General features: G+C 47.0%; 1 protein-coding gene across 1 annotated transcript; it reads left to right on the top strand.

Annotated features, from left to right (window-relative positions):
* The first annotated feature begins 2,652 nt into the window (after window positions 1-2,652).
* HNRNPL (heterogeneous nuclear ribonucleoprotein L) lies at window positions 2,653-13,822 on the top strand. The gene is given in 12 exon segments (XM_075070605.1): window positions 2,653-2,766; window positions 2,947-3,184; window positions 3,895-3,980; window positions 4,601-4,697; window positions 5,262-5,334; window positions 8,815-8,976; window positions 8,979-9,262; window positions 9,867-9,988; window positions 10,108-10,309; window positions 11,249-11,306; window positions 12,418-12,513; window positions 13,158-13,822. Coding segments are annotated over 11 exon segments (1,464 nt in total). The 5' UTR covers window positions 2,653-2,766; window positions 2,947-2,959; the 3' UTR covers window positions 13,217-13,822.
* Window positions 13,823-16,215: the final 2,393 nt, after the last annotated feature.

Below are 16,215 nucleotides of genomic sequence, written 5' to 3'. Positions count from 1 at the left end.
ACTTGAGGACAACCCCTTCCCCCTCAAGCCGCCCCCCCCGCCCGGTGATAGGGGCCCTCCCCCTCCTGTGCTAAGACTCACCTCTCGGCGCCGACGGAACCCTCCCCCTCAAGCCAGACCCCCCCCGTGAGCCGGCCGTCGCGCCGGTCTTCCTGGCCTCAAGCCCCTCTTCTCCTGACTGAGCCCTCCCCTCAAGCCAGACCCCCCCCGGTGAACCCCTCCCCCTCCCCCTCGCCCCTCCCCTCTGGCTAAGCCCCACCTCCTTGCTTGACTGAGCCCTTCCCGCTAACTCAGGCCTTCGAGCGAAACAGGTCTATGCTTGCTGGTCAGCCACGCCCCAGCCAGCAGATGACACCTTGAGACGCAGGTCGAGCTCCCCTTCCAATCAGAGCCCAGTAGAAGACAGTTGGCGCAGAGGGCGCGCGAGGAGTTGACAGGACAGGGCATTCAGCAGATGAGCGTGGCCAGAGCACGATATTCAGACGTGGGGGGCATTGCGAGATAGCGATAGATTAACAGGCAGGAATACACCAATCTTAGTGAAATTTTGTTGTGATTGACGTCAGATTAACAATGGAAATGTCGAACGGCAGGAAGAACGCTATACGGTCAGGCCAATCACGTCACGAATTATGAGTGACTATCCGTTGAAGACTAACCAATGGGTGGATGGTATCGGAAGCGCATAAGTGTTTGAGTAGGAAAGCCAATCAGAATCAAGGTTGTGTGAAGTGACGTTGAAGGCTAAACCAATGAGTTCGAAGAGGTCGAAGGGAGCCAAGTGGCTTTCGGCACTAGAAGAGGCGGAGTCTAGTGAATGGCAAGTGAAGATGGGCGGGAAGACGTTTGGACACGACACCCCTTTAGGCCAATAAGCTCTTTGGCGGGCGTGAGATGGACGCGACTTGCAGCCAATGGAGCCGTGCTGGAGTGGGCAATCATCGCAGCGGAGCGGCCCGAACAGCGCACTGCAGGATGATGGCTGAGCCAATGGCACCGGAGGGACGCAGTGGCAGTTGCGGGTGAAAGACTGGCCACATGAGCGTCGAGCTGCCTCTGAGTGCGTGGGGCCGGCCCAATAAGCAGGGCGTGTCCAGCACAAGCTCAAGGTCAGGGCGCCAGTCGCGCGCGTGGACTGGCGGGTCCGCAGAGCCGGAGGGCAAGCGGCCGGTGGAGAGGGTGAGATGCGCCGCGGGCGCGGCCTCGGGCCGGTTATTACCGCGGGGGGCGCGAGGCGCCGGCCCCGAAGTCGCCAGAAGACGGAGAACGCGGAGCAGGCAGCAGCATGGCCGGGGGGCGGCGGCCCCGGCGGACGGACAACAAGGGGGCCCTGGGACAGGCCGAGGACGGTAGGGGCCGGGGGGAGGAGATTAATAGTGAATCAGAATAGTCTGGGGCCTGAAGGGGAGGGCCTGGGCACTATGGGTGGGAGGGGCACTGGGGGTAGGGGTCTGCTGGAGATGGGGCGGGGCCCTGGCGCACTGACGGAGGAGCGCGGGAGAGTGTCTGAGGAGGGTTCTGGGCCCGGGCACTATCGAGGGGAGGACCTGGGGAATGGGGGGGGGGCAAGGAGGGTTCGGCCTTGAGAGGGGGGATGGAGGGGCCTGCACTATGGAGGCAGGCACTGGAGTTGAGCGCGATGGGGGAGGTCTGAGTCACTGAGAGGGGGCGGGGCCTAGCACTGACGGGAGCCGTGAGGGCGGATTGGGGTTCTGGGGCCCGTGCATGGGTATGGGCGGGAGCGGCCTGGGGAATGGGGGCAAGCAAGGGGAGGGGTCTGCGGTCTGAGAGGGGGAAGGGCCTGGCCACTATGAGGGGAGGTCTGGCACTGGGGGGGGGGCACGTGGGATCTGGGGGCCTGAGAGTGGGGTGAGAAGGCCTGCGGCACGGTGGGGGCAGCGAGGGGAGGGGTCTGAGAGTGGGGAAGGGCCTGGCCACTATGTGGAGGAGGGGAGGTATGAGGGTCTGGGGACCATGGGGGTGGGGGGCTGAGGGGCCTGATGGGAATGAGACCCAAGTGGGTGCAGGGGGAGGGGGCCTGTGTAGGAAGGCAGTAGGGCAGGGAAGGGGCAGAGAGCTGGAGGAGAGGGGGATTAGTGTGGGTGGATGGGGGGGGTAAGGGTGGAGAGGAGTTGGGACCAGTGGGCTGTAGGAGAAAGGTGGGCAGGGAGATGGGAGGTGTGCAGATAAGGAACAGTGGGGTATGGGGCCCAGAGGGGGGACTCCCCCCCCATCCATTTCTCCCTTGGGCTTGGAGGATATCTGGGCATCTGGTACCTGGTATTCTTGGCAGTGCCTGTAGGACAAAGATCAGACCCACCCATAGTATAGTACAAGGCCTTCAGGGGAAGCTTGTGGGGATATTGTTGTTTGGCAGCACATGGGGGCTGAGTCCAGACTCCCACCGTGCCCATACCTACTTCGCCAGTCTGTGTGTGGTATTAGATAGAGGGAAATAAAAGCTCGTTCGCCCAATCCATTGGGGGCTCAATGCCTGGCATCATCTCTAGGGTGAAGGCATGATGCTTCCCTGCTGTGTAGGGGTTCATGGGGCTGTTCCTTAGCATTCTGGGAGGATCTTCACTGACTCTAAAGCAGAGATATAGTAAAACATCTTTTAAAGTACTTATTTGCCTTGTGCCTTTAGGAAAACTATGACGATCCCCACAAAACTCCAGCTTCTCCAGTTGTCCACATCAGGGGGCTGATTGATGGTGTTGTGGAGGCTGATCTTGTGGAGGCCCTGCAGGAGTTTGGGCCCATCAGGTAAGGAAAACGTGTATTCATCCATGTATGATTCAGTACTAATATCAGCTTTCACATTTCGTCTTGCATTAATTTTAGCTAGACACTGAAAACAATAGTTGTTAGTACAGTTAAATGTTAATTAGCCTGCTCTCCCTTTGCTGTATGTTTGAAAACTAACTTAGGTTCTCTCCTCCCTAGTTATGTGGTGGTGATGCCTAAGAAGAGACAGGCCCTGGTGGAGTTTGAGGATATTCTCGGTGCCTGCAATGCTGTGAACTATGCAGCAGACAACCAGATTTACATAGCAGGGCACCCCGCATTTGTCAACTATTCCACCAGTCAGAAAATATCCCGCCCTGGAGACTCAGATGATTCAAGAGGAGTCAACAATGTGCTGCTCTTCACTATCCTAAACCCCATCTATTCAATTACAACGGTGCGTGGTGGTTCTAATTCCAGGTTCCCTTCGTGTGATAGACCTCTCTAACCCTGGAGCAATCTGAGTCCATCCCTGCAGAATGCATCATAGCCCAAGTACATGATTGCATATACCAATGTAAGAGGAAGTTTGAGACATGTTAGAGGGAGAGGGAAAGCTCAGCGGTTTGAGCATTGGCCTGCTAAACCCAGGGTTGTGAGTAAATCCTTGAGGGGGCCACTTTGAGGTCTGGGGCAAAAATCAGTACTTGGTCCCGCTAGTGAAGGCAGGGTGCTGGACTCAATGACCTTTTGGGGTCCCTTCCAGTTCTGAGATAGGTATATCTCCATATATTAATGAATGTACCTCTGTTTGTGATCTTGCTTTAAGTTTCTGAATTAGTTTGTGTAAGCCCGCCTAACAGAGTGAAATGGGATATTCTAAGGCAAATGTAAGGGAATAACGATTACACTGAATCAAAATGAGAGAGTATATTTGCAGTTTTGGATGAAGAAAAATTACTAGCTAGCCATGTAGAATACCGATGCTATAAAACCTCACTCCTCAGTTGCAGTGGTCTTGCTATTCTAGTACTTTTGAATGCAGACTGTCAATTGTATCCACATCTTGTGATGAGGCTGCAGGCAAGGTCTGCTGCAGATTGCTTTCTATGCAATGTCATTTCTTAAAGTGTTCCCTATATTATCTTGTCTCCTTCCCTTCCATAGGACGTGCTGTATACCATTTGCAACCCATGTGGTCCCGTGCAAAGGATTGTTATTTTCAGAAAGAATGGGGTCCAGGCCATGGTGGAATATCCTTTTTCACGTGCTTTTTAATGTTTGTCCATATTTTATCCCACTACAGTTGTTCCTAACTCAGTGCTGGTTCAGACTGAACCATTGAAGTGTGCAGATTATAGCAGATTAGAAACCTGCCTGCTCCAGTGCTTCCTTGTCAGAATGCTTATACTCCAAGTGAGAAGTTATTTTGAATTTGGGCACAGGGGACTTGCATTTTGCATGTCCTTAACAAAAGATGCTTAGTTTAGAAATAATATGAAAACCCACTACTCTTACGGCTTTGTGACTGCAGCAGGCAGCTGAGAGCAAGCAAGTTCTGTACTTGCTTCTACTACTGACTGTTTACTTTGGACAAGAGTACTTTGATCCCTCTGCCTTAAATCTCCAGCTACAAAAGGGATCTAATGATTATACTCATGGGGGTGGTATGGTTTGTAAAGTGTTATGCAAGCACAAAATATTACATGGAGCCCTTTTAACAACAGAAGAAGGAACAGGAAGCAGACATTAGCAGCCTGCCTACGTGAGGATCTCCTCATGATTGGATCAATTATCCTGCTCCTAAAGAATTGCTACATATGTTTGTACTAAATATACTAAGTATTCTAAAGATTTCCTTAATGTACTAAACGTTTGACTCTGTGCAGAGTGCACAGAGAGCCAAGGCATCTCTGAATGGTGCTGATATTTACTCTGGGTGTTGCACTCTAAAGATTGAATATGCCAAGGTAAGTGTAACTGAAAACATGGATAGGTACTTGATGAGTTGTGCGTGTCAGTATGTTGGATTGAATGCAGAGCGTCTGTACAAAATTGTATATCACAGTTGTGAAAAAGCTAGCTTAACTCTCTCACTCTCACTTTTTTTCACAATTTTGTCCTCCTTATCAGAAATACAGACCTGTACCTCTGTGGATATAAAAATAAACAGGGAGACAGTGTTAGAACAGGAAACTTAGGGCTCCTTTCTCCTTACAACTCCTTGGGAGGAGTTGTTTTCTTGTAGTGGTTAGAACAAAGGAATGGGAGCCAGGACTTGTGGGTTCTGTACGTGGTTCCACCACTAACTTCCTGTGTGAGCTTCAGCAAGTCACTTCTCTCTTTTTGAAAATGGGAATAATTATCTAACTTTTGAGGAGGCTGTAAGGTTTATTTAGTGTGAAGATTGCTTTGAGATCCTTCGATGAAAGGAGCAGTAGCATGGCCCATCTGTAGGTTTTTTAAATTGTTCTGTCCTGCCTAGAACTCTCACTGTGAAATTGAGTAATGGTAGGGGTTGTTGTTTTTTGCAGCCCACACGTTTGAATGTGTTCAAGAACGACCAGGACACCTGGGATTACACAAACCCCAATCTCAGTGGACAAGGTAACCTTGATGGACTGCTTTGTAACTATACACAAACTTTGTCAGTCAGTTGACTCGCGCACTTCATATCTGACTCATGTTATGTAATGCCATTGGCCTGCCTCCTAACTTCCGTTAGAACTGTATCTAAATTCAAACATGATGTGGGCCAATGCAGAATAGAGTGCTTGTTCGGTTTATCTTAAAATCAAATGCTTGTCACTGGGGAGTCTCACGGGTGGCTTGCACTATGTATTTGCTGCCTGACTTCATCAATTAAATGTTCAGAATTTAGGAACCCTGTGCATAAGTGGTTTTAAGGAGTTTCTGAGCATGGGCAGTCTTCAGGGGCAAGTGAGGGTTTAGTGCCACTGCTTTCTTACATGGAAGATTTACAGGTTGTCACCTGATGCAGCTTGGGGCTGTTTGTGCCTGACTTTCAAAAATGAGCTGTTAAAATTGCTAGTCTTTTCATTATGCTAGAAAGTAACAAGAAAATTCTCCTTGAGCTGTTGGCTAGTTCTCTCACAACTGGAGGACAGTGGAATGTGGGGCTGGGTTATAATTCACAGGCACATGGGTGAACGTTTTACACAAATATAACTTGAACATGGAGGGAAATGCAAAAATCTGTAAAAGACGGTCTGCTCCCATCTTTGGAAGCAGTGAGGAACAGATCCTTTTCCTTTCCAAACTGAGTGCTGCAAATTAGTTACACAGAATCTGTGTGATGCTGAACAGTGTATTATTCAAATTGCAGCCATAGATCTCTACTTCAGACTCTTACAATTACAGTCAAAACTTATCTGGAAACCCCTTGCTTGGGTTTTTGAAACGTCTGTGTACTGTGTGGAGGAGTGTGAAATAAACAGCTGGTGTTGAGTTACTGTTTGAGCAGCTCTCGCATCAATTGAAGTGGTTGCATCTCTTATGTTTCCCTGTATTTTTTTTTTAAATGGTACAATCTGCTTGGCAGTATTGTCTTGCTTCGTGTTTTAAAACCAGGGTGTGGAGCTATTTGTGGTCCCTGCTGATATGAGTTTAGAGGGTCCCCCCAGAATTGAATGTACTCTCTTCAAAGAGATTGCTTTTGTCCCCTCTAAGGAATCTTGGAAAGGCTACTTAGGACTGCTGCCAGTCCCTGCTATGCTGCATTATTGCCTCCAAAGGCAGTTTTTCCTCCTCATTTCATGATGAGAGGTGTAGCCTCCAAGGGCCCCTGTGCAGTATGGCCCAAGGTGCTGAGTAAGTGCCTGGCAGGCTGGAGTAATTCCCACGTGGTGGACACCCCTGTTTTTAAAAGAAAACTTATTAATATACTGAAGCAAGCAATGGCATTACATGACTTAACAAAAACATAAACAAATTTCTCCTCCAAGGTACATAACTAGAAGATGTGCAGAGCTGCAGGGGCTAGTTGCAGGGCTGTGCATTTATTTAGATGCATCTTGGCTTTCCTGACATGAGGCTGGGAAATGAGGGTGGTGTATTATCCTGGCCTTTCCCAGCTCTGAGCAGTTATTACATATAACCCTGGGGGACCGTACTACAGTGGACGTCCCGAATTGGCTGTGGCCTGCCTCTGCACATTCCTCACACCACACAGTGTAGAAACCTCACTAGCTCTTCCTGGAGAAAACATGCATCATCCTTACGTACCAGAAACAGCAGCAGATTGAGCTCATTACATCAAGAACACAACACCGTGGTCCAAGAAACATCTACAAGCACAGAGAGAGAGAGAGAAAGAGGCGCACCATGCCACAGCAGACATTATTCTTACTAATCAAAGCAAACAAAACTCTGAACCCAAGAATGTACACAGAACTAGGAAACACAGAACAGAGGGTTCTCAAAACAAGTCCACCAGCGCATTTCGGAGAATGGAATAGATCTCAGTGGCCATCCAAGACATAGGATGCTCTCCATATCAACATGGTTTGGTTTGGGAGGGCAGTTTTTGTTATACTGCTTTCCTGCAGTCCTCAGCTGCCAACATATCAGCGCCAAGTGGAGACAAAAAAAAACAAACCAAAGGCACACAGATACCTAAGAGGCTGTAGCTGGGGTGTGCAGTCTGGTGCACGCGTGCATAATGGGGGCATTTGACCCAAGGCACATTCCATTACAGAGGAGACACGCACACTGGAGAACTACACAGAGCCAGAAGCACCATTTTGTTACAGCACCACACAAATTCAGGAGATGAAACATGGAAGGAACACTCTCATTTATATACCTTTATGTCCTCTTTCTTGATATCTTCTGAGGACAAAACATCTGTGAGACCTTTTAAAGATTTTACTTTTTTAAAAAAAATTTTGTAGCAGTTTTGTGCCTTTGACTTGTATTTATGACTCTGAAACCATGTGATGCAGGGTCGCAGTGTATGTTTGATGGGACGCCATCTTTCAGAACTGTGCTAACTCACTGTTGAAGCGTCCAATGGTAAGAGAAATACAGAATTTTTATGTGACAATGGACATTGTACTGTGTACTCCTGCTGTAAGTAGCCCTTTTCAATCTTTGTAATGACTGATTGTTGGAATAAACCTGTATGAAACTCAGTTGTGTTTTAAAAAAACAAGGAAATTGTATGGTTATGTGAATGTTACGCATTGTATATGATGGCTCATTTTAACTTACTACTGTTGCTTTGCTACCATGCTTGTATAAGTCTCTCACTTACTCCCTCTTCCTCTGTTTGGGTGGGGAGAGATTTTGCCATATTTTTTTCCCCATTGCTATGAAGAATTAGCAGTGTCCTGGAGGCAGGTGTACTTCAGTATTGTTTCAATCACAAAATCAACTCTTCCTTTTGTTTCTTTCCCTGGTCAATCATGCCTACTTTGTAATCAGCTTTGAAACGCGCCCAGCTCTCTCTTCAGGTGAAGCTGGGAAGTCCTATCCTTGTTCTAAGCATTTTACTCCGACACAGATTGTGTTACAAGATGCTGTAACTTGTCTGTGTAGGTTCAGAAATAGGAGTTGTTATCATGACTGTGTGATGACAGTTCTAACAAATGAAATTGCAAGTGTGTGTCCTACGAACTAACCTCTTGTTAAAATAGGCCAGTCTTGCCCATTAGCCTAGGGCAGCATCATGTTGTAGTTCTGTGGCTGGGATCTCACCAGAGACACCGCTGCCCCAGCCAAAGGGGTATGTAGTCTGTGCTTCGAGCAGGGTTAGAAAACTCTGGAGGGAGCTGGATCCAACTGTCCTTGGCCTTTGAGGAGAGTCAGTCCTCATAATACCAGGCCTTGGGTGAAATGGAGACCCTGTGGGAGAGGGGAGTTTAATCTCCCCCTGCCCGACAGACCTTAAAGTGTTGGAGGCAGTTGTTGGCTAGAAAATGGTATAAACCTCCTGAGCAGCTGGGATTACTATGTGATTTAAAAGAAGCTAGGACTTTGGTAGCATACAGGTAAACCCCAAGAATACAAGCTATTGGAGCATTGTTCCTCTCTGGTTAAATTTTTAACTCATCCTTCTTTCTCTAGGGGATCCTGGCGGTAACCCTAACAAGCGTCAGAGACAGCCCCCTCTCCTTGGGGACCACCCTGCAGAATACGGTATGGATCCGGTGTGCAAAGTGGCTTTGGTGGGAGTGTTTTGCCCTAATGTTTACGGCTTTCATGTGTTGCCTCTACTCCCGGTGTCTCCACAGGAGGACCTCATGGTGGATACCACAGTCATTATCATGATGAGGGTTACGGCCCTCCTCCACCTCACTATGAAGGGAGAAGGATGGGCCCTCCTGTTGGTGGCCACCGCAGGGGCCCAAGCCGCTATGGCCCTCAGTACGGACATCCTCCTCCCCCTCCTCCACCCCCGGAGTACGGCCCTCATGCTGACAGCCCTGTTCTGATGGTGTACGGCTTAGACCAGTCCAAGATGAACTGTGATAGGGTCTTCAATGTCTTCTGCCTCTATGGAAATGTAGAAAAGGTGAGAGGGGCAAATGAATGGCTTGTTCTCCTGGCCTTGTTAGACTGATATCTTTGATCCTTTACACATGTCTGGCAGAAAGTTCTGCTTCCTGTGCTCGGGCTTGTGATTTTTGTTTCTAGGTAGTCTTACTTGCTTCCCATCAAGTCTGTTGGGCTTGGATTTGAAATTGGTGGTGTGCAGTTTGGCTGTGCAGCCAAACTCCTTTATAGTATGGATGGAGCAATCCACTAAACTCAGATGAAGTGAAATAAGAAGCAGAGCTTGAAGGCCGGCTCTGAAATGGATCGGTCTGAAGCAGTTTAGTTTAAATGTGTAAAACCCAGGTTGTTTGGAGTGTTGTAGCTGTGTTGGTCCCAGAATATTACAGAGATAAAGTGGGTGACGTAATATCTTTTATTGGACCAACTTCTGTTGGTGAAAGAGACAAGCTTTTGAGGTGTAACAAGACCTGAGGAACAGTGTAAGCTTGAAAGCTTGTCTTTCAGCAACAGAAGTTGGTCCAATTAAAAATATTGCCTCACCCACCTTTTTTTCTCAAACCCACGTGATCTTCCTAAATTTTCCCTCTAATGAATGTAAACATCCTGTGCTCACATCTTAGGTGAAGTTCATGAAGAGCAAGCCAGGCGCAGCCATGGTGGAGATGGCAGATGGATATGCTGTGGATCGAGCAATCACCCACCTCAACAACAACTTCATGTTTGGACAGAAGCTGAACGTGTGGTGGGTTTCTTTCCAGATGCTTTGTGGTCTCGATGTCCTGTGAGATCTCACGCGGGGAGCTTGATCCCCAGCAGAAAGCAATGCATATAGTGACAAGCTATGCATTTCTCTGCTTGTAGTGTATCCAAACAGCAAGCCATAATGCCTGGTCAGTCGTATGGGCTCGAGGATGGTTCGTGCAGCTACAAGGACTTCAGTGGCTCTCGAAATAACAGGTTTTCGACCCCAGAGCAGGCAGCCAAGAACAGGATCCAACATCCTAGCAACGTGCTTCACTTCTTCAATGCTCCTCTAGAGGTGACAGAAGACAACTTTTATGAGGTGAGCTTGATTAAACTTTAGAGATTCCCTCAGCTCTTCACCGTCTGATTAATATTCTTCCCTCTTCTTCATAGTACAGTCTCAGATTGAGTCTCATACCTTGCTTTTGCATACAACTCCTAGCTTGGTGTGGGGCTCCATCCTGATGGACTCCTCTGGGTTCTATTGGAAAGGATCCATTCAGTAATAATGAGCTTGGAATGTAGCTACTGTTGATGTGTGGCTAGAGCATGAGATGGGACCCAATTTTCCTGGGTAACCCTTTTCCACTGAATCATTTACTTGCTCAAGGTCACTTGTCTTGTTCCCTCTCTGCCAAACAGAAGAATCTTGACCTCAGATGGTGGTCCAGGCTTAATATGATGAACTACTTTGAGAGCTTGATGGGATTGTCACTCAGTGAGCACATGTACGCACCAAGCAGAAGCCTTCCACGTTCTGTCTTACTCAGTTGGTTTTGCTCTGTATAAGCGGTGTTCTGTTTCATGAGGCACCAGCATGCGGGGTTACACTGTAAATTGGGAACATTTCCAGTGACCCTAGTGTGCGGCTTTAAAAAAAGCAAAGATAAAATTCCCATACAACAGCTGTTTTGATAAGACTTAGTTTCTGATATGGTGCCCAAACTATTCAGTGGTACCTTTCTGAATCGGAAAAACTCTTGCAACTTTTTAACTGGAGCTTTCTGATATAGGCTCTGTAATGAGCAGCCAAAGTGTCTACTTAGTTGAGTACATGGAAGGGTGTTAATTATTTGTATTACCATAGCACTGAGGAGCCCGCTCATGGATCTGGATCCCATTGTGCTAGGCGAGTGATAAATTTGTAATCTATTGGCCTTCATGAAGTTTGGCTTGTAGATGATTGAGCTGTATTTACGCTTTGATTCTCAAAGCTGTTGTGTTACTATCTCTGAATACTTGTCTGTCTTCCCACTAGATCTGTGATGAGCTGGGAGCGAAGAGGCCAGCTTCTGTCAAAGTGTTTTCAGGGAAAAGTAAGTAAGCCTTTAAACATGGTGAAACTTCCCATAGGGACCAGGAAAAAATGGTTACTTAGTCAGAGGTGGGCTTCTAGCTAAAGGGGCAACAAAATTGTACAGAGAAACCTTGGGGATGCTTGTGAGTGACTGTTTGACAGTCAGGTCTGGAATGCAGACTTCAGTCTAGTCTTACTCCTCCTGCTGGTAAGGTTGGGTCACAGGTGATAAATTGCGTGGTACTGCTGTGTTTGAGTGGCATACCCAGCTTTAGTCATTAGAGTTGCAGTCTTGAACTGCGGTTTAGAGCCTTGGCCACCAATCCTTTTTTTAACAAGCTGTCCGTGCATAAAGGGAGATGAGAATGAACATGCATTAGCAGAAGCCACTTGAGTTGAATTATTCTGCTGAGCAAGCACAGCTTCCCATGATTTCTCCTTGTTACACTGCCTTTCATCAGAGGACTGGCTTAGGGGATGGGAGAACGAATAAGTATCTGTGAATGGAACCTGTCCATATAAAAACAGGGAGGGTAAGGAAATGGCTCGAGTGGAACCAGTTCCGTTAAACCTCTAGATTGAACCCAAGAGAACCTTACTGGGTTTGATGTGTGGGTGGCTGGGTGGTGTTGGTGGCCTGTGATAGACAGGAGGTCAAACTAGATGCTGTCTCAAGCCTCTGCCAGAAGCTGGGAAAGGGCAACAGGGGATGAATCGCTTGATGATTGCCTGTTCTTTTCATTCCCTCTGGGGCACCTGGCATTGTCCACTGTCGGAAGACAGGATACTGGGCTAGATGGACCTTTGGTCTGACCCAGTATGGCCGTTCTTATGTTCTTAGATGATCTGGTGGTCCCTTCTGGCCTTAAACTCTGACAATTAATGCCTCCCTCCTTAGGAGCAAATTCAACAATATGCATTTAAGGGAGGTGTTACTGCTCTCTCAGGGCTGCTGTTACATTGCATGAGGCATCCTCTGCAGTGTTCCCAGTCCAGGTGTCAGAGGCCGATCAGAATGGGGCCCAGAGCTCTTGTATAGCAGTGTGGATCATTAGAATGTGCTGTTGTCCTACCTTGTCCTGCTTGTATAGTGATGTACGCACACTTGTAACCTCCAGTGTTCCGTCCAGGTGAAAGAAGCTCCTCTGGTTTGTTGGAATGGGATTCAAAAAGCGATGCATTAGAGACCCTGTCATTCCTGAACCATTACCAGATGAAAAATCCAAGTAAGCTGTGCTGTGCCTGCACTCGAGCTTTGGGGGGCTCTTGTCTTAATCTGTCAGGCTGGGGTCAGGAAGAGGGGACAGTGATGGAGCATATGCTTTCCTGTAATTCTGTCAGCAGCCAGGCTTGGTTAAGCTACAGTTATGATTGCTGATGCTTATCGCAACTTCCCATACAAAGAACTGTAAGCATCACAGGAGAGTTTTAACAGGATGTGGTCCATTAAACGCTGTGATTCGTTGTCATCTCAAATTGCCATTGCTTCTGTCAGAGGGAGTTGCTATAGTAATAGGATGGAGCGTTCCCATCTTCCCCACTTCATGGCTCTGTTTGAACTGAAATTTGGCATGCTGCACTGAACAGATAGTGTGGGTGGGAGGGTGCATGGTCCTGCTGCCTAGGAGGGAGCTGGGACTCTGGAGGATTTCGTTCTCTGCTCTGTCATTGACTTGCTCAGTGACTGTGAACGATCCTACTTAATCTATCCACCCATCTGCAAAAAGGAGATAATACTCCATCAGGGAGGTTAGGAATGGGAGTTAATGCCCATAAAAGCTTTTAGATCCTTTATAGTAAAAGGTGCTAGACATGAAAAAGTAAATCTCTGGGGCAAAAAATAAACTGTCCTGTTTTGTTCTCATCTTAGATGGGCCGTACCCATACACGCTGAAACTCTGCTTCTCAACTGCTCAGCATGCCTCGTAAGTGCTGCCTGGGTTGGGCCAGGAGCAGGGGATTCCTTCCGTTTTCTGCTGCCTTTGAAAAAGTTCTTGTATTCCTTTTTTTAATGCTCCAGTTTAGTAGAGGCTACCCATAGCGAAGACATGTCAACTGAGAGAGGTGAAGTGGGTCTGTCTCCCAGACACCTTCAATTTTTAAAATGATTGTACATGTGATTTGTTTTCCCGTTCATATTTTGTGCTGCCTGTGTTACTGGCACATTTCAATAAAACCGTTTGGAAAATAAATATTACCTGTGTTTGATCCTAAATATCAGAGTGGCATCAAGAGCATGAGGTTAGTAGGCTCTTGAGGTTAGTAAACTGAGAATGGTCTGCAGTTTTCCATTCATCGTAGGGAGCAAAAGCAAGTCGTAACTAAGAGCTTCAATTTATGACATCACTCGCCAGTGTAGGTCTGACATGAAAGACTTGGTTAGTTTGAAACTAGCCCAAACCTTCTCCTGAGATAAGGTGTTAATATCCAGAGAACCACTTGCATGTTCTTGATGTTCATCACTTTGTTTTTTCAATTTTTGAAGTGCTATTACTGAGAACTGTACTGCTAAATAAAGCTTGTTTTCAAAGAGAATTCGCCATGAGTGGGATATGGAGATTTTTGTCTTATCTAAAGCATGCTGCGTACTCATGGTGTTATACACATTAACAGGTAAGGTTTCTACCTAAAGCAAAATGCATAGTTATGGCATAAGGTTTCCACCTAATGGCAATGTCCCTTTCTGAGCCTGTATGATAGAGTAACACAGACTACAAACTGCAGCCACGTACTTGCCAAATAAAAGAAAACTGGAATGTCTTCTAAAAAAAAGAATTCCTGAGTCAGATTTAGAGTGAATAATGAATGCTTTGAAATGGAATTCATTGAGGAGATTGGGATGATTATTTTTTTGGAATGTTACAGACAACGACTTTAACAGCAGATCTGTTTAAGTAACAGCATCTTTCATCATGAAGTGTTCTACAACTATGCAGTGCCAGGGAAATGCAGCTGTCTTTGGGGTGTAGGTGACTGGCCCTTCCCCACCATTGTACGGTCTGACATGGGGATTAAATCGCTTCTTTGAAAAGTATTCAGTGGGATTTCCGATCTCTGTGCCACTGCTGAGGCAGCTTAGGTTTTCTCTGAAAGCCCTGCATGTGTGACTGAGTCAATCCAGTAACTGCAATGTACATCAGTAGTTCTGGAAAACACGGTGCACAGAAATCTGACAGGGAGCTGGTGCTGTTCCCTTGTTTCTGTTCTTTCAATTATATTAAGCAACAGCTAAAAGCACACTAACTTCTTAATGTTACTTCTCCAAGTAAGCAATTGCAGGAGCTACTGTAGCAATGCCATGTGACAGTGAATGAGAGGAGGCCTGCACAGTTGTCAGAATGGCCATACTGATGCAGAGGAATGGTCCAGCTAGCACACTATACTGTCTTCAAGAATGGCCAGTGCCGAATGCTTCACAAGAAATGAACAGAGGGCGATTATCAAGTGATCCATCCCCAGTTGCCAGTCCTAGCTTCTGGCAGTCGGAGGTTAGGGACACCCGAAGCATGGGATTATGTCCTAAACTCCCGGTAAACTGTGCGCCCATGCTGTAACCTATTTCGCACTGTGCAGGAACTCAGGGAATGTGGCTTGGGGAGGGGCACCTCAATCTAGCCCGCTCCATAGGTTGCTGCGGTGGCCTGAATCTGCTGTGGCCGGCACACCCCTCCACAGGCCCCAACGTCTGTGGCCTGGGCCCAGATGCAGCTGGGGTGACCTGCTGGGGCACAGGTGCCTACCCTGCAGCCCCAGCCCTGGAGAGAGAGACAGCTGGGGGGGGAGTCTTCTCTCCCTGCTGTAGCTGCAGAGCACCCTCCTGCACCCCAAACCCCTCAGCCCCAGCCAGAGCCCTCACATCCCAGCCCTGAGCCCCCTTCCATACTCCAAACTTCTCTGCCCCATCCCACCACATGAATTTTGTTATGTGCACCAATGTGAAGGTGATGTGTCACATAAAATTCATTCCGCACATGGGTAGGAAAAATTAGAGGGAATGCTGGTTGTGTTCCTGAACATCCTGGCTAACAGCCATTGATGGACCTATCCTCCATGAACTTACCTGATTCTTTTTTTAACCCATTTATCCTTTTAGCCTTCACAGCATCACCTGGCAACAGGTTCTACAGATGGTGTGGGAAAAAATACTTGAAGCTGCTGCCTTTTATTACATAAGTCCTAGTTCTTGTATTATGTGAAGGGATAAATAATTCACTTTTGTGACACCATTAATGATTTTCTAGACTTCTGTCATATCCCCCTCTCAGCCTCTCTTTTTAATGTCTCCTCATATGGAAGCTGATTCATTCCTCCATCACTTTTTGTTACCCATTTCTGTACTTTTAATTCTATCATTGTTTTTTTGAGATGGGGTGACAAACTGCATGCAGCATTCAAGGTGTGGGATTTATGCAGTCGTAATATATTTTCTTATTTTCTATCCCTTTCCTAATTGTTCATAACACTGTGAGCTTTCTTTGACTGATGCTGCATATTGAGCAGATGTTTTCAGAGAACTATCCACAATGATTCTAAAACCTTTCTTGACTGGAAACAGCTAATTTAGATCCCAGCATTGTGTATCTGTAGTTGGGATTATGTCTTCCAATGTGCGTTATTGGCATTTTAGAATACAACCATGAATCAAGATGGTCTATCAGGCACTATAAGGCTTTGACTATGCAAGAACATCCTGCCTCGTTAAATGCTTTTTAAAAAAAAAAAAAAAAAAAAGTTGCACCTTTAACTTTAAATGTCTGCTGGGGACATTTATTTTGGTTTAATTTAAGACAATTAGGAACAGGTTTAAATTAAACTGCCCCAAGTGTCCATGCACAATTACACCTGTTTAATATTGTGCCCTTTAATTAAGCAAGCTGTCCCCTTGTGTGTTCATGGGAAGCTAGATGGCAGGTCGTGGAAGGCCTCTT

Source organism: Chelonoidis abingdonii, chromosome 11, assembly GCF_003597395.2.
Source record: "Chelonoidis abingdonii isolate Lonesome George chromosome 11, CheloAbing_2.0, whole genome shotgun sequence".
Classification (NCBI taxonomy): domain Eukaryota; kingdom Metazoa; phylum Chordata; order Testudines; family Testudinidae; genus Chelonoidis; species Chelonoidis abingdonii.
The sequence above is the reverse complement of the archived record's forward strand: the minus strand, read 5'-3'. Positions and strand labels throughout refer to the sequence as shown.